Below are 19,421 nucleotides of genomic sequence, written 5' to 3'. Positions count from 1 at the left end.
GGGTCAAAAGCAACATTTCTGTGAATTATTTGATAGTCACTGATTGTCAAGCAACTTGCTTGATTTCATGGTGGAAAGACATTTGATGTGCAGATCTCAAGTAATTGTGATGTCTTAGGCTTCTTTGGGATTTATAAAGTTGTGCATGAAAAGAAGTACTATATAAAGAGAAAAGAGTTTGGTTTAAATTTGAAATCAACCTTCTAGCCTAGAGTTCTTCTGTTGAAGCAGTTAAATCTTTGAACCAGTGGGATGTGGTAGTGCATACTTTTCATTCCAACACTTGAGAGGTGGTGACAGGGTGATCAGGAGCTTAATGTCATTTGGCTGCAGAACACAAAAAAAATCTCACAGGACCAAACCAGTTTACAAGCCCATGGCTGCAAATAGGCTCTAAAGGTTTACTGTATTTGATGCTACAGGTTTTGAGATTATGTTAGAGATCCAGTGAAATGATGAATGAAATAGATTTCTCACACTTCTCTGCCCTAGTCATTTTTACTACAGGCAGAAATTTATTTGGAAGGGAACCTGCAGTGGCTGCATCTCATGACCAACTGATTTGTAATTAGGTAACCCTACAAAGGTTTGTGGTTTCATTAATTTTCAGCAATTCTCAGTCATCGAAGCCTAAGTAAGACTTGGATCATCTGCAGTCTTTTCTTCTCACATTTGTATTGTCATGGCTTTTGAGATTGATCAAATGCCAAGTTGCTTCAGGCCTCACCGAGTTCTTTCACTCAAGGAACGTAATAGGGCAGACAAATAAAAACACCTGTTTCGTGCCTTAAGGCAGTTCAATGTCCATTTGGACTGGAAAACAGTAACAGTAAAAACAATAAAAAGAAAAATTTAGAGACAACGGTGACTATAAAAGTTGATAAATACGTAAGTGAAGTTCCCAGTATGTAGGTAGATTTGTATTTAGTGGTCCGATGAATCAGCACAAATACTCTGCTCCATAGTTTTCTCCAGGAAAACTAATACATTAGAAGTCTGGGTTTTCCCCGAATGCTGTGAGCTTGGTTCCGAATGAGTGAGCTGCTGACAAACAGAGCTGCTTTGTGCATACTGAGCATTTACCATGGATGCTTTGAGGATGCAAAGATGGTTATGATGACAGTGATGCATTGCAGGCAGCTTACTATTTGTTGAAATAGCAGCATCACTTACTTGTAAGTAAATTTAAAACATCTACTGTCAAGATAAAACAAAATACATATGTTTAAATACAGGTTTTGATAGGGTGTCATGTAGTCCAGGCTGATCTTCAACTTGTGTAGCTGAAGATGACCTTGAAGTTCTCATCCTTCTGTCTGCACCTCCTGAATGCTTATATTAGAGGCAGGGGCCACCAACTTGACTTATGCAGTACCATGGCTTTAACCCAGGGCTTTGCATGTGCTAGACAAATACTCTACCAACCAAATTAAACCCTCAGTCCTTAACAATATTTAAAAAATTATTTTAATTTGAATTTATATGTCAATGCATTTTTCAAATTATTCAAACTTTTATTGTTTCTTTTTGGATTTCATATCAATTATCCTGATCCCCATCCATATCTCCCACCCCTGGCCTGATCTCCCCACCTGCTACCTCCCTCCTTCTCTCCCTCCATCCCTCTCTCCCTCCCTCCCTCTCTCCCTTCCACAACAAAGTTTAAAAGAAAAACCAAAAATCAAAGCAACCAAAGTAAACCAAACCAAAAAAAAAAAAAAAAAAAAAAAAAAAAAAAAAAGAAAGACAAAACAACAACAGCGTAAAGATTCTCTTAGTGGAAGCTGTAGCTGGTCCCGCGTGTTGTATAGTACACTCTTTAGTTCTTTCATCTTTACTTTCAACGGATGCTTTTAACTCTCTGAAATCTGTTCATTCGGGAATAACTAAATACATAAATGACATTTCTGTGTTCCTTTACCAGAGTCTGTTTTAAAAAAATACTTTCTGAAATCATTTTTAATAAAGTACTTTTAATAAAGTATTTGAAGGTTCTATTTGCCCGATTTGCTTTTAAATACTCATTTAAAATACAGAGACAGTCTGGTCTACATCGTGAGTTCCAGGTAAGTCAGGGCTACATGGAGAAACCCTGTCCCTGTCTCAAAACTAAACAAATACATAAAATATAGAGACAGAAGTTGTTAGTAAACTAATGCATTGATGAAGTCTACTCTACTGTATTGGAATGATACCCTGGAAAAGTTAAGAACTTTTCTGATTATTACTGTTCAAACTTTCCCATCCATGACCTCCATCCTTCTTCTCTGGCTGGACTTCAGCATCAAGTTGGTTCCATTTTTTTTTCTCTCCTAACATGAGTAACATTATTATTACCCAGTGTGTAATAGGTGAACTTTTTACAGAAAGAGCTTATCCTTGTTACATCTAAAATGTATACTTGTAAGATGCCAAGTCAAGGTAGAAAAGAATGTACACACTGAATGAAAATGAGGATACGACTGCTCCTAGGTATTATTGAGCAGAAGGGTTTCATTGCAGATGCCAGAGAGTTCAGCCAGGTACAAGGTCCAGAATGAACAGGGCCGTGGGAGGAGAGAGAGAGAGAGAGAGAGAGAGAGAGAGAGAGAGAGAGAGAGAGAGAGAGAGGACAGAGAGATACAGCAAGAGTTAGAGACAGAAAGAGAGCGAAAGAGACAGAGAAGAGAGGAAGAAGCAGATGAAGAGAGAGGAGAGAGTCAAGAAGGCAAAGAGGCCAAAAGCAAGCCTGCTAGGAGCCAAGAGACCAAGAGAGAAGAACCGAGAGTATTCGTAGCTAAAATGACTGAGGTTATATAGGAAAGAGAAGCCGGGGAAAGGGAAACAAAGCTCAGTCCCTGGACTGGTTTAGGGTAGGAGGCCAGGTAAGAAGTGCTGGGAGAAGTCACAGGTAAGTGAGACTTATCCCCAGGTTCTCTGGGACCTGACACATGCATTTCCAAGAATACATCTCCTTTGAAAAGTCTATCAGTAAGCCCACAATACGTATGACAGCTTATCAGATACTAGACCATTTCTTTAGAAATTTGTTCTTAGAAGCATAAGGCCAGTAGGGAGAAAAGCGTAGGTAATTGTCTATTTGACTGTGACAGGCAAGGAGCCTTGTGGCAGTTCACAGGTAGAATAAATCTACAAAGAATATGTCTGATGAAGCCACCTGGTATAAATAAAAAGCCTGGATAGAAGATATTCTTTCTTTAGATAGAACAGATTATTTGAAAATGTGAGAAACACTTTAGAATCTGTTGTGAATGTTATGACATTGGACTGTGTTTTATTTGATTCATTTTATTGAGCTCAGAATCCCAAGTCTACTAATAATAAATCCAAGATTTGCCCTGGAGTGGTTCAAGGTTACATGAAAACTGGTTTTCTTGTTAGGGGGCTGTAAATTCAACTTTGTCACCTGTGTTTGCCCTTGCAGGAAATGTGATCTTATTACTTTTCAGTTTGCAGCTGGGGGTGAAGTTAAACTCTCTTAGTTTGGAGACTTTTGTACTTTGGGGTCACTGGCCAAATTTCTAATAAAAGGCTGAATTATTAGTAGGTCATTTGAATTTTATGTGTGTTCCTGTTCTTGTGTACATGCTTGAGAAAATACTCGGGCTCTGTCCACGTATTTTTTTTTTTGGAGACAGGTTATTTTTCTGGGCTGGGTCTCACCACCTGGGCTACCCTGGCTGGCCAAGAAGTCCCAGGAATTTGTCTTTGCTTCCCTGGAGCTGGGACTATAATTATGTGCTACTATGCTGGATTTTAAGCAAAACATACACAAGAAAGTAAAACAAAAGAACCCCAGTATTTTTATTAGTTCTGTCTTTGAGAATTTCATTTGTTGTGTTTTGAACATATTCATGCTCCCTTCCTCAACTCCTTCCATGACTACCCTTTCTACTCTCCCATTCCTTCCCATCCACCTTTAAGATTTTTGTCGTCTTTTTTTCTTTCTTCATCTAGTCCAGTGTGTGTTGCCCACTTAGTCTTGGGAGTGGATCATTACTTAACGTTCTGGCTGGTTTTTTTTTTTTTTTTTTTTTTTTTTTGCCATGTGTGTTGTGGGGATGGAACCCAGATCCTCATGCTTGTATAGCAAACACTTTACTGACTGGACATTGTTCTTGCCCTGCATTTGCTCCTTATTTGTTTTTTTTTTTTAAAGAACATGTTTTGATGTAACAAATGTGAAAAACTGGATGAATAGAACCCATCAACATAACACAGAGAACTTCTGGAATGCAGTTACAGACAAGGAGAAGTGATTAACAAAGGGGTCAAGACCAGACTGCAGAAACCCACAGAGACAGCTGACCTAAACAAGGGAGAGCTCATGGACCCCAGTCTGACAGCTGGGAAACCAGCATAGGTCCGACCCAGACCCCCTGAATGTGGGTCTCAGTTAGAAGGACTGGACAGTCTAAGGAACCTCAGACAGTGGATCCAGGATGTATCCCTGGCGGACGAAAGGACTTTGGGAGCACATTCCCCATGGAGGGATACTGCTTTAGCCTAGAGGCAGGAGGGAGGGCCTAGACCCCACTCCAAATGACTTGACAGATTTTGTTGACCCCTCCTGGAAGGCATCACCTCAGAAGCAAGAGAAGTGAGTTTCTGTTTGTCTGAAGGAGCCACTACTTCCCTTATTTCTTAACAGCTGACTATCTCTGGCAGTGGGGTACATAGATGACATGCTAGTTCTCGCTCCACCCCCACCCCCGCCTCACTCTTCTGGTCCACAAACATTCTCAACCACTACTCTAACGTCTAGGCTGTTCTGGTTTACAGTCTCCTTCCAGTCACCAACACACTTCTCTTTAAGAACAGGAAGGAAGGCTTTCTCTGCCCTTTGCTGTTCTTTCTGACGGCTATGGCAGCTTTGAATTTCCCCACATAAACCTTTCTTTTCCACCCATGGAATGGTCAAGTTTGGTGGATTAACTGTGCTCTCCCTTATATATGATGCCTTATATATATAAGATATATATTCTTATATGTGCATATATACATATAATGCCATATATGCCAGTGATAGGTAATATATAATCAGTCAGTAGAAAAAGCAGTGGAGGCCTTTTTTAAAAAATAGTTTTTTCTTTTTATTTTACATATTGATCCCAGTTCCTTCTCTGTCTCTCCCTCCCTCCCCCCTCCATCCCTCCCTCTATCCTTCCCTCCCTCTCTTCCTCTTCCCCTCTCTTCCACATCTCATGCCCCTGGACCACCCTCCCTTTCCTCCCCCTCCCCATTCCACATGTAGGGTGATGCCCTCCAGGAGGGGTCATCTAAATCTGTCATGTCATTTGGAGTAGGGACTAGGCCCTCCCTCCTGCCTCTAGGCTAAGGGAGCATCATTCAATGGGGAATGTGCTCCCAAAGTCCTTTCATGCACTAGGGATACATCCTGGTTCCACTGTCCGAAGTCCCTTAGACTGCCCAGGCCTTCTAGCAGAGACCCATGGTCTGAGTCAGTCCCATGCTGGATTCCCAGCTATCAGTCTGGGGGCCTGTTAGCTCCCCCTTGTTCAGGTCAGCTGTCTTTGTGGATTTCTGTAGCATGGTCTTGTCAGTGGAGGCATTTTGAAGTTCTGTAAATGTCAAAATCCAGTAAGGATTATTATGTAGTAGATGAATGCCATTAGTATCAATTCAAATATTTGAAGATCTATTGGTCAGATTTTGTAGTCTCATCTAGAAATGTCTGTGTTAGAAATAAATAACAAATACCAATTATCATAGCCTGTGGTGTAGGGCCTATGTGGAGCTGTTGTTTCTTTCTATAGTCTGTCATGATTGCCACTCCTGTGTCCAAATACCTTAGACACCCTGGCCTTCCAGCTCTCCATTACCATTTTTTTTTCAATTGAAGTTTTCTTTATCTCTGATGAAGGGCAAGCCTTTTAAGAAGTCCTAATCTGGAGAAATTTAAATTCACTGAATTCACTCTTCTGTGTTTATTAGGTAGTCATTTGTGTCACATATCCTATTGGTATGAAAAATAAAAATGAAGAGACTTCTTCCTGGGCTGGGATTAGTGCCTTTTTTATTTCTGCACTTACATTTTCAAAATAATGTGGTCTTTATTGTTTCCTGCCAAAGAGCTACTTTTCCTATTTCAGTTAACCAGACTGACGTGGGGATGCAGTTTGGCGCTTGAATAAAATGGGACACAATGTTCATTTGCAATTTTATTTTTTAAAAATGAAATATTCAAAGTACTTTTCTTTCAAATATTGACACATAATGTTTAACTTTAAATATTTACAGCATGTTGTTGTGATGTTCTTGTAGAAAAAAAATGCATGCTTCTGGCCTGAAAGCCAGAGCAAAATGCAAAAGACCATTGAACTGCAGCCAGAGAACATGAACCTGTACAGTATCCAGTCACTTTTCAGCACAGGAGAGCAGGAATACAAAATTGGAACCTATTGTTTCCTAGCAACATGGCTCAGGCCATTATAACACAATTTTCAGTATGATTAGAACCTCTAACTGTTGTTACATAGAAACTGAAAATCTTGGCATACACTGTAAACATCTTTACTTTTCATGAGAAAGTAAGCAGCTAAAAAGAGTACTTTCTGACACAAAGGCTGTATTTCTCCTTTTCACGGTTTTTCTTACTGATGCTTTTGCCAGAAGAACAGTAAAGATTTAGACACTGTCATGATTCATACACGTAAAATATTTTTCAAGGACACAATCTGATATACTAACATTTATTTAAGAGGTTAAAGTCCACCACTAAATCTAAGGAAAGATTTTTAACTGCCAAACACATTTCCTTTGACAAATAATGTAAGATGACAACTGCCAAGACAAAATCCACAGCATGTTTAACTCTAAGTATGTTCAATTACTGTTTAGGAAGCAATTTCTTCTTACACACAGTAGTATATTTGGTCCTTAACAGCTTTCACATGAAGGACACACTGAAATAAGTCACGGTTTTGTGGTTGAATTGTTTCTGGTGTTTTTTTCTTTCTTTCTTTTTTTTTTTTTTTCCTGTTTTTTTTTTTTTTTAAATTTGCTTTGCTTTTTTTTTGTTTTTGTGTTTTTTTTCTGGTTTTGTTTTGTTTTGTTTTTGCTTGCTCTTTTGCTTTTTTTTGTTTTTGTTTTCTTTTCAGAATAAAGAATCTTACAGAAGGCCGTGGAAGAGCAGTCTGAGATCTGAAGTATTATTCAGGTCATCTATGTATATGTGAGTTCCTCCAAGAAAACAAGAACTGGGCATTCAATCTGTAAGCATGTTTCCCTACAAGGTAGAATACACTCCATTCCCTCCAATTTTCTTTAAATACTTCTTTATTGTACTTCTGCTTTCATTGCAATTGAACTAAATTGCTTTTCACACAAACAAATCTGCAGAAATGCAAACACTTTGCCTGGACTCTCAGGTAAAGTTAGTGTGGGAACAGGTGTAGTGGGAAAGAGAAGGAAAATGAAGAAATAAGTGATGGGATGCCTGAAATTGTGTCAACAGTAATGAAAACCAAAAATGTAATTAAAGTCATAATGGAATTTTATAACTCTCCATGTAGGTAGCATATGAATTCCAAATTATACATCATCAAGTTTTCATATTTGGCTATGTTGTAATATTATATTTTATATATGCATTCTATATATTATAGATCTCCTAGATGAGGTGAAAATAAATGACACACTTATTTTATTTTATACATGATTTTGTTGGATTAAAAATAAAACATATACTTATTTCTATGGCAAGTGTTTTGCTGAAAAAAAAAATGAATTGAGCTTTATTTTCTTTCCTTCCAGAATTGTGCTTCTAATCAGTAATGATTAGAATGACAACCAAAAAATAGATGTATTTATCTTTTAAACTTAGCACTTTTCAGCTCGTTTGCATCTCTAGACTGTAGTGCAACAGTAAAACAGATCGAAACAAAAAGCACAAATGAAATGGGCTTCAGGAAAAGAAGCAGTGACAGCCTGCATCCCTCCCTGAATGTTCCTCACAGGAGTATACGAGTAATATCTTCTCACTTTAACCTACTTGAGTGGTATGTTTAGCTATGCTGTGTGAGCCTTCTGCATTTTGTGTGTGAGACATTTCATGTAATTTCTCTTCAAAGCTGCACTGTCATCAGGAAACACAAATGAATTGTTCTTTCATTTGAACTTCAGAACTGAAACTCAGTGAAAGTATCCTTTCTACCCTGCTAACAGGAAGCACTATACTTAATATTTCCATGTTCTTGTTAAGTAATGTCAAAATGTTTCTCTTATATTTGCAACATGTTAGTGCTAATCTTTTGGTTTTTCTTTTCCTCTTCAAAACTTTAGGAGTTGCAAAGAGAATGATAATAGTTCAAGGCAGTATTAAAACCACAGCTGTAAGTGATAAAAAGTGCATTTCCTGAATATAATACAAATATAACTTTAGGTAACCAAAGGCACAAACTAACTAAATACGTATTACAAACTAGAGTCACACAGTTCAAGGTAATTTACTATGAAGGAGTAACTTCAAATATTTAATTCTAATGGTTATTTAAAACAGTTTGAAAATGATATATCATTAGTGAGTTGCAAAAGAGTGCAATCACTTAAGATAGAAGCAAAATAGACTCCAATATTGACACACTGGGTTAGTGATAAAAATACACCACATTAAGAATGCACTTTTATATACAGTTAACAAATTATTTTCCCATTGACTTAAAAGAATGTCAGAGGTTCTAGAAACTTAAGGTCTATTTTTAGGTTGGTGTGGAGGTATTCAAATTTTCAATAAGTTTGTGAAATTTTTCAGAATTTCATTGTGAATAAATAGTGTACTGATGAGACAAGCCTGATTCAGGAAAATCCCTATGCTGGGATTTTAGTCTAGATTACTAATATATTGAATTAATGTGCTTCTAATTACAAAGATAAATGATGAGTTCATCATGAATTCTCTCTTTCTTCCTCCTCCCATCCTCAGTGCATGTGATGATCTGAACCTGAATGTTTTAACAATGAAATATTTTAATATACCCTACCCTACTATTTGCTGGGGTCCTTTTCCTCTCCCTTGTTTGTCTTTGTATAATAAGAGTCAGATTCTTCAAAAAAAATCTTAATAAGAACTGGATTATGACTTTGCATATTTCCAATGAAACGGTCATCACAAAGCAAGACAATGACCTCATATTACATTTAGGTAATAACTGGAAAGAATCTAAATGGACTGTCTATCATAAATTCTCCTCCAGTCATAGCAAATGTTCACCCTGTGATGTGAGGATAGAAGCTGTCTCATGGGAATTTTCTACTGGGCACATTGTGGTGTCATGAATTTTCATTGTGGCAACTTGCAATTACACCGCATTTTATAAACTGCCTCTTTGTCAATTGGCACAGATCTCTCAGCTCACGAAGTTGCTTCTTTAGCTGCAGGAGTCATGAGATTGAGAAACTGCAGCAGATATTAACATTAACCCTGACGTTTCTCTAAATTTTAAGCTATTATGGAACAAACAATCCCTCTTGAAAATAGTTATTTTCCTAGGTGGAATCGATGATTAAATAAAAATAAATGGATTAAAACAGAGAACTGAAATAGCCACATAAATTATGTTGGTTAAAAATCTAGTCTGTCCTTCTGTAATTAGTTAAAATGTTTTAAGTTGGAAAGGATTCACTTAATTCAATTTTCTGCATATGGCTGGGAGAGATTCAACACAAAAAATGTACATTTGAAAGATGAATAATAAGTGGGAAGAAATGATGAAGCAGCAACTCTTATTATGTTGGCTTTTGTCTCTTTTATACTTTAATACAAGGTCTATTGTTTTTAAGATTTTGGCTCTTGGGAATTTCTGCAGTAGTAAAATATGATTATCAGCATCACAGGCACACACACCTGTTAAAACCTCGTCTATTGTACCAGATACTTTTTAGTATATTACCTTTCATGTGCACAAACCATTGGATTAGTGTATAAATACTGGATTACTAATGTGAAACTATGACCAAAGCACACCCTTATATATAAATGAGAAATTCCTACCCAGGTTAATAAAAGCTATGTTTACATGACGCCAATACAGCTGGGCAAATGGATAAGAAATTGAGTCAAAACAGGTCATATGAGAGAGGTCACATCGACCAGCTGCTTTGGTACCACGTACACACAAGCAAAACAGTGGCTCTTCAGCCTGTACCACACCCACAGCAAAGAGTGATAGAAGCCAGCCACCACACGCCAAAACACAGCACAACAACATGGCATTTACTTTTTAACAAGCAAGGAGGAAAAATCAGGGAAGGAGGGAAAACAGCTTCTGACTCCAGGAGATGGTGCTTGAAAACATTTTAGATTTCCTTTTAAGTTTCCTCTAACAGATCTGGACAATGTGAAGGGGCTGGCAGCCTTTTGAGATGCAAGGTTCAGATACTATTGCACCACACTTTCAAGGAGCCTGTAAGTCCTGACAACGGTTAGATGTGAAACTTGGTGTCACAATAGAAATTGAGAGCCTTGGGTTCTTTTTATGTAGTTGAACATATGCATGGCTCAACAAATTGAAAGTGGTGCTTTCTGAAAACATTTGTGTAAGCTGTTGTTCAGCTTGTGTTCTTTTGAATACTGCCACACGAGAACTAAAAATCTCTGTCATTTCTTAAAGAGTTTAAACAAACAATATTAAAATACCATCTTCTGTCACATTGAAAGGCAGTTGGATATGTTTTTCCTCCATATTTACATATACAGAGTTCTGATCTAGAAAACCAATACAATAAACCTTTTTTTTTTTGTTTTTGTTTTTGTTTTTTTTTTTTTTTGTTTTTTGTTTTTGTTTTAAAAACAGGCAGTCTTTGGTGACGCAAAGGCAGGGATTTCTTTTGTTACCTCCTGCCTATTTCGCTCTGTCTCATAAAGTGAATATTGTTGGCACTGTCTGAAAGTTCTAAATACTGCTCAACAGACAAGACAAAATACCCATCATACCCTTGCACCCTCCCAGTGCTCAAAAGCTGCTGTTTTTCCCCCTCTGTCCATGCCCGGATCCCTTCTTCTCCTTCCTGTAGTCTCCTCTGCTCCTGAGTCCAGGCCTGGGCCACCGCGCGCTGTCTGGCCATCTCCAACACATGGTTCTTTTCCTCTTCAACAGTCGTTCCGTACCGGATATTGAAGCACAGAGCTCCGTGCTGCAGTTGAATGTCTGCAAACCGTCTAGTCCTCCCATTTAACACTGATGTCATCTGAGACACAGTGACATTGACACCATTCTCCAGAATCCGCCTCCCCCCAGTGTTACCGATGAGCACCAGGTCTTCCTCCAGAGACCCGAGCTTAATGAAGTAGTGAGTGTCCCTCCCTTCTATGGTAAAATGCAGGTTTTCCAGGTAATGAGCATTGTTGAGAATGGCAGCAAGACGCCTGCTATCTTCATTGGCAACTCCTATAATATCAGCTGTCACTATGCCCTCCTTGATGGCAAATTTTATACCTTTGCCAAAGACAGAAGGGACAGCAGCAAACCTTGGCTGTTTCCCTCCTTCAAGGCACCGCCCCTCATTGTACTGAGGAGTCATAGGAAGCTGATCCAAGGAAATGAAATTCCTGAGCTGTTTCTGGAGCTCACACTGAATGCCCAGGATCATCTAGAAAAGAAGGCACAGGGCGAATGCAGCACACGGTTAGACACCAGCTGTATGCCTGCTGACACCTGGGAAGGAAAGGCTAGCAAGGGTCTTCACTTAGTCATTATTAAAAGAAAAAAAACAAAACAACAACAAAAACAAAACAAAACAAACAAACAAACACAACTGGAATATCTACAAAGACTGGGAAAACAGAAAGGCTAGCAGGTATTGATTTCTCAGTCTTACATCTTGCCTTAGTTGAGTAGAAGAAAATAGGTTCAAACATGGTTTCCCACAATTTCAGAGCTACAAGGAACTTTGTGTTTTATTTTTTCTATTTCAGCACGTACTTGTGGCAACCAGTTTCTGAAACATGCTTTTCATTCAACATGAATATATTTTATTTTGAGCCAAACCATTCCTTACTCCTCACTTCCAATTTCTAGGTAATACGGACTCCACATGATACGGTCAACTTACATCATCTTCTATTTGTGCATCCTCCTGAGTCCAATTAGTGCACTTGGTGTTGCCCATGTGCATGAAGGCCCTCTACCATAGCATGGGTAACTCACCACAGGTCCCATGCTTGAAGAAAGTTGGACTTTCCCTTGGTTGCTATTGAGTGCCTATAACTTCTCAACTAGCAGTGGGGTCTTGTAAGCCCCCCCCCCCAATGCTGGAACATTGACTACATTGATCTTGCATTGGTCTTGTGTAAACAACCAGAGCTGCTGTGAATGTAACTGCTTGCCATATCCCTAATATGCAGCAGTTCCTCCAACCTCTGCCCTTATGATCTCCATGCCCCTTCATCTGTGATGCTTCTTGCACCTTAGAGGGAGGGGTATAGAAGGAACTTTAAATAGGGTAGCTCACAAAAACACACATCTTACATTTAGTAATCTGATACTATCTAGATGTTATTTCTGCACATAGAGGGATACATTATGCATCCCGAGATTGGAAAAAGTGTGTAAAACATAGCATTTGCTTTCTGTCACTCCTAGCTGTATAACTAAGTGAAAAACTATGACAAATATGCAAGACAGGCCAATTTTTTAAAATGTGTACTTAAAAATTTTTCTTACTTGGGAAGCTTTCAAACTTGCTAAGAAACAAAAGACTACTAACCCTCCTAGTATTCAATAAATTTTAACATTTTGAAAGTCCTTTAAAACTGGCTTTTAGTTATAAAATCCATGTATATATTACACATGCTTATAAAAGATATAACCCTACAATATATAGCTACTTAGAATTTCCTTTCACTTAAAATTTTTGACCTAAATGTCAAGTTTTCCTACCCAAATTTCAGTTTTCATTTTTTCCTTCTTTCTGTTTCCTTTCTGTTTGCATTTTACAGTCTTCATGAAATCATCTGCCTATCTGTGGCTGTTTCTGTGTTCATATTTTTTCAAGACTTTATCCCCATAAATTGTAGTATCTTTGTATATTATGCCCATATACGTTTTTCTTGATCAAAACAGTTTTGTGTTATTTTCATGTTCTTATGGCATCATCATTAGTATACAGTTTTTCCTACATAGAATCCATTATTACCATTGCTACCTGATTTCAGAATTTAAGAAGTTTAAAGTGTCTTTCTTCTTAAGCGTTTATTGCATCAGCCATCAAGTAATCTACTAGCTTTTTTTCTTTTCTCAATGCTCCCGTTCCATGATCTTTCCTTTATGGAAGCATTCTGGAAAGTCATTTAAAAAGCCCCTCAAAGAAATAATCAAAAGTATAGAATATCGTATTTTTGGATTAGATTTTCTTCTGTTTTTTTTTTGTTTGTTTGTTTGATTTTTTTAAAGCTAAAATTTGTACTGACCTTTCCAGGGTCCCATTCTTGAGTTTTTGTCTGAAGCTGAAGAAGCTCGTAAGTTAATTCCAAGTTTTCTAGTTCTGGTTTGGGAAATCCTGGTAGTACATTATGTAACTGGAAACCAAACAGCTCTAACCAACTGCCAATGTCTGTGAAACACAAAACATAAGAAAAAAAAGGCATTCAGAAAACATTTCCAAACTTGAAAGGTAAAATTCTGCATAAATGTTTAGAAAGGGGGGAAGGTAACCATTTTCCCTTATTTGATTCACTCTGAAACAATATCCTTTCCCCTATGGAGGGAAATCTATTGGCCTGTGGGCAATCCCAGGAATAGGCTCAGTTCACTATAGTGAAACTCATAATATGGTACTGGTTTTAAGGCCACATGGATTGTGACACAGGATTTATTTCTGATTTAATCCTGATTTTTTTTATGAGACTATGTTGGCAAGCTTTTAAGGATAAAACATAGAAACAGCTTAAAGGGAAAGAATAATAAACTGGGATGCAAAATCACTATGTCTGATGAAAACTCACATGCTTTTCTTCCTCTGAAATATGTGGTATGAAGAAGGAACACCTCTACAAAGGCGTTGGGATTATGTGATAAGAAATGACCAGCATTAAGTTAGTTCAAGTTCAACTTAATTGTATTCAATTTAATACCTGTGGTATACTTTGCAACATCTTGGATTTTGCCAACTGGGTAGTTATTCTCAAAGGAGTAGAGGTTGAATGGTTTAGGAAGAAGGTTCAACTGTTTCCATATGTGATGATTAGGCGTTGTCCATCTGCCAGCAACAACATCATAATCCCTTTGGCCTAGATGCACTAATTTAGTAAGAAAATCATAGAGTCCTCCATGAAAACCAATTATGACCTGAAAGTCAGGGTAAGTATCATGGTAGATGTCACCATAAGGTGTATACAGAATCTCCTTTATGACCTGACCCCGACTGCTGAACACAGCTAGTGGAGTGCCCATATTATCACAGGCTACATAATATTCTTCACCACTGCTTAACTCCATGGCAATAAGGTGACCTTGGAGATCATAATAAAGAGATGTAATCTCTGAGCTTGTGTGGTTGTATAGATGAGTGACTCTTATAGGGTTGGCAAGGTCTGCATAAAAGAATTGGAGATGCTGTCCTAGGCTAGACTTGCTGGCAACACGTCGCCCAAGCCCATCATAGTAATACTGTACAGTCCAGCCAGAAACCTTATTGTAGGCTTTCTGCATCAGACCATTAGAATTATACTCAAATATATCATTTCCTCTCTGTCTGAGAAAGCCATCTTCATCCATTTTATACTGAATCTCTCCTAGTCTAGTAATGCGGTCTCGGAGGTCATATCGGAGAGGAGTAAGACGAGCACTATTCCCATGGCTCAAGAGGTTGATGTTTCCATTAAGATCGTAACTATAACGCCATTGGGTTTTATCATTCACAGAAACAGTTTGAAGTTGCCCATCAGCATCGTATTCATAGAAGTACCTTGTGATATTGGCATCTACTCCTACCCTTATATCACATATAACCATCCGGCCCATAATATCATACTGGATAGTCATCCAGTAGGCAATTGCCTTTAGGATCTCATATTGGACTTCAATGACTTGTCCATTGGCATTGAAGATCTTAGTGTGCTTCATCACTGTAGTCGTTATAACCTGATTTAAATCATAATTAATTACACTGAACTTTCCAAATTGTTCTGTTCTACCAGAAACATCAACATATCGGTATAGATCTATGGGTAAAGGGGTCTCATTGATCACTGCTTGCATGCTGGTGACACGGAAGTTGTTGTAACTGTAGTCAAACCGCGCATTCACAAGACCTTCTTCACTGAATCGGAAAATCTGACGTCCAATAAGAGGTCCTGTAAGAACCAAAATAAAAATGAGAAAAGAGCCAACCAATAAACCAGGAACAATCACAGATTTTTTTTACTAAGTATTCATATTTTACATTCAAAGTAATATCCTATTTTAGATTTGTCTCTGATGTGTGATTCCTGGGCATATCACTGATTGTGTGTTCATAATATTAGTCACTAGACATGGAAGATATCATATAGCAAAGTGACAGAATAATTTAATTACAGGGACATTTGAAGTAATAACCCATGCAGTAGCCCAGAGGGGGAAAACTGTTATGATGCACATGATTTCTTGCTGTCATCACCGGCAAAATGTGTTCAGTTTATTTAACCTTTGCTACAAAGTCAGATGGTCAGGTTTTCACAGTGTCCAACATTCAAGTAATTGGCTTTGGGCATGTTATGAATCCAAAGGCTGAAATAAATCCCAGAGTTCTGACTTTTGTCATCAACTGAGGCTTATAGAGGTTACCTGGGCTTAAGCTTTTTCTGAGCTTCCTGTCATGTACATAGATCTTTGGGAAGATGCAGGGATGGATATGAACAAGTATAGGGTTAAGGCAAGTACCGAGGTTGCAATTGTTTTGAAAGCTGAGAGAGACAGAAATATACTGTATGCTATTAAGGAATCAGTTTTCAGGTAGACTGTAAGATGTTTTCAATTTAGAGTGGAAGGTAGTATGAGAAGTAAAACCGAAACTTGTTCAGTCAAGCATGAGCACAGAGGTTAACATTTCTTTTTATGCTTGTTATCGTAAAAATTATAAAAGAATATGGATGATGATGTATACTGCTACCCCCTTTCATAACAAACCTGTTTGCCTGTATCTGATAGTGCAGATGAATCCATCATGCATCAGGTGTATTGTCTTAATCACTCCAGAAGACTCTTCATAAGTTAGTGTGACTTGAGTGGTGTCATAGAGAATCTCAGAGAGTCTCGCTTGCTTTGTGTACTTGTATAAAACTCTGCGCCCCGTCCCTAGATGCAGAGTCTGTAGCAGTCGTCCATCTCGACTGTAGTCTTGGATAAAAGAGGTGCTGCTGTCTGGTGGAGTGTAGATGTTACGGTAGTAGCCCACCGAAAGCATGGTTTGTAAGCTGTGGCGCACCATGCTAGGCATGGTGACTGACAGCAGACAATCTGATTGGTCATACTCAAAGATGTAACGCCGCTGACTGTGTAAGAGAAGCATCACAGACTGAAATGAGACAAAACCAAAATACTGTAATTTATATCGCGGATGTTGAAGAGATGAAAAGAAATACATGTTCATCCATTTCACACGGATTTATCAAGCAATTACTATGTACCAAGGACTGTGGCAGATCCTGGTGGATTCAGTAGTACCCAATCATGTCATCTACTTTTATGGGATTTACAGTAACAAAGCAATTACAGTATGAAATGAATCTAGACAGAAGATGTCCAAACCACCTCTGGAAAGTAGAGAGAGAACAGTTATTCCTGACTTTTGAGGCCAGAGTAAACTTCCTGGGGACAGAACATTCAGCTTAAGACATAAATGATGACCAGAGTTTGGCCAGACAAAGACAGAGAGATGTATTGTGTGGAAGGAAAGAATACTTCTGACAAATAATATAGTGTTGGGAGGGGCCAAGTATTAAGGAAGCCTATGAAAATGGCCATTTTCTCATAGAACATGAGGAATTTTGTGTGGTCAGAACATGTATGGTTTGGGGTAGTGCTAGTGAATAGTAAGAATGCAGCTGAATCTAGATTATGCTGTGAGTTTTTAAGGCAGTTAGACTTAAGCCTAGAAAGGCACTGTAAAGTTTTAAGTAAGTTGAAGGATGGGTACTTGAGGAGGTGGGAGAAACAGTCAGGTTGATATTTTAGAAAGGTCACTGCTGCTTCTATGTGGAGATGGATTGGAGGAAGGTAAAGTGAAGACAGGGTATAACAGATATTAACTTTGAGCCACGGAAATGTATTGATTTTATATAGTTGACGCCTTCTTGAAAAGATGCTCATCGAATAGTATTATGCATGATTTGTAATATATACTTTAGTTCTTCGTGTTTCAATTCTATTCATGTTTTAATATTAAGGAAGTGAGGCATTAAAAGTGAAGAAATCTCTGGTTATGTACCCCCTCAACACGCAATAGATTTGTAACTTGTTTTCACCTATTTGTCATAGTATAATTTGTTATTGACACTTTCCCGCCTGTCTGGTTCCACAGCCGTGTCAACCCCAAATAACCCACAGAGACACTGTAATAGAGAAATGTTTTAATAGTTAAGTCAGAGCTAGCCAATAAGAAACATAGCCAATGGCCAACAGTTTCATAATTTATACAGCTGGTGGGAAAGTGCATGTAACAATAATACTTTGTATATAATCAATATTAATATTAATAAATATTGATTGATATTGTTATTGTTCTAAATAGAAACTTAAGCCAGGTCTGATGGTATAGGCCTGTAATCCCTGTAATCCAGCTTACTCAGGAGGCAGAGGGCAGAAGGGTCAAGATTACCTGGGATGCAGAGTGAGTTTAAGGCCAGCCTAAGTTACTTAGAAAACTCTTTCTCAAAATAAATTATTTTTAAGGGCTTGAGACTATAGCTCACCGAAAGAATGCATGCCTAACATATATGAGGTTGTAAATAGAATCCTCAGTGCCACAGAATAAGAAAATCAGCATTGATGTATATATATATATATATATATATATATATATATATATATATATAAACAAACCCATACAAAAGCACTATGTTAGTGAAGACTATAATTCACTGGCAAATAAAATTAACTTTTAAATATAATTTATCTCATTTGTAAGTGTGTGTGTGTGGTGTGTGCATGTATGTATGCAGGCATATGCATTTGTATATGTATGTGTATGGGCCAGAGAAGGATGCTGGGTATCCTATTCTATAACCTTGTTCCTATTCTGAGAAATTGTCTTTCAATGAATCTGGAGCTATCCTGGTGACCAGCACATCCCCACAACCCTCCTGTTTCTGCCCCCCTACAGCATTGGAGTTATAGGCAAATGGGAAGCTATTCATGCCTAGCTTCTTATGTGTGTGCTGGTGATTCAAACTCAAGTACTTATGCTTGTGCAGCAAATATTTTTATGCACTATGCTACATCAGTGCTTTAACTTTAGTCTTTTAATAAAAATAAAAATAAAAGTTATTCCACCCCTGGGTACTCTAATATAACTAAGGGAGTTTAACTCTCCTGAGAATTACCTTACCAAACAAAAATACTAAGTTCAACTACTTTATGTTGTGAAAACAATAGGTATCTTTTCATTTTTTACATGCAAATCACACAAATAATTCTGAAAGTTAATTACTTAAGCATACACAACATGAATCTTAAAAATGAATTATGATGTGATATTATATGTATGTTATGCGATGGCACCTCCCTCCTATACTTCTGAGAATTAATGATTTTTTTTCAGTTGCATTTCAATGCCATGAAGTCGGTGGTCATTTGCTCATTTATTTAGTCTATTTCTTTCCTACCAACGTCATGCCTGGACATTGAAAAGTAGATGCACAAATCTTTTCAAGTGGAACACGTGCAGCCTGCCACATCTTGTAGTCCTACCATTATGTCTACAAACCCTCCCTAGTAAAAGGCACAATCCTGTGCAGGCCTAGGGCCATGAAGAGAGGCATGCTCTCTTCCATCAGTGCAAAACACCATAGAACCAGAAGGATTTCTTCCTGTGAATAGAACAGCAGGTGGTAGAACATTGAGGTGGGTGGGTAGATGCAGTAATTGGTGAAAATACCTTTGTATTATTTCCACTCCAAAAGTCTGATTTCCCAGCTCCTTTCCACTCTCTCCTGTCAGTTTGCCAAGAACAAATGACATCTGTCACTTGTGGTGTGGGCCAGGGACAATCACCATATGGCTGCCACACATTTTCCAGCACCATCCTGCCTATTCCAGTCACTGTACTAGCTTTGCCAAAAATTTACACTGTGTTGTGATTGTATTCCTTCCTCTGTTTGCTTCCTCTAGTCTATAGCAAGCCAATGCCTGAATCCTGTTCCTCTATTGTGCTGACTCGGAATTGCCTTCAATGCTGTTGCTCTCCAGTCTGGTTTAAAACGT

General features: G+C 38.0%; 1 protein-coding gene across 1 annotated transcript in view; it reads right to left on the bottom strand.

Moving 5' to 3' along the window:
- Window positions 1-10,797: 10,797 nt before the first annotated feature.
- The window catches only part of Tenm1 (teneurin transmembrane protein 1), a gene marked incomplete at its 5' end in the record, with an annotated part of 130,744 nt that continues 122,120 nt past the window's right edge, over window positions 10,798-19,421 (bottom strand). Inside the window, 4 exons of the mRNA XM_051179100.1 lie at window positions 10,798-11,610; window positions 13,430-13,572; window positions 14,093-15,313; window positions 16,128-16,515. Of these exons, the coding sequence (XP_051035057.1) occupies window positions 10,852-11,610; window positions 13,430-13,572; window positions 14,093-15,313; window positions 16,128-16,515 (2,511 nt within the window). The remainder of the gene's footprint in view (window positions 11,611-13,429; window positions 13,573-14,092; window positions 15,314-16,127; window positions 16,516-19,421) is intronic.

This window comes from Phodopus roborovskii, unplaced genomic scaffold (assembly GCF_943737965.1).
Source record: "Phodopus roborovskii unplaced genomic scaffold, PHOROB, whole genome shotgun sequence".
In the NCBI taxonomy this organism is placed as follows: domain Eukaryota; kingdom Metazoa; phylum Chordata; class Mammalia; order Rodentia; family Cricetidae; genus Phodopus; species Phodopus roborovskii.
This window is presented reverse-complemented; position numbering and strand designations above follow the sequence as displayed.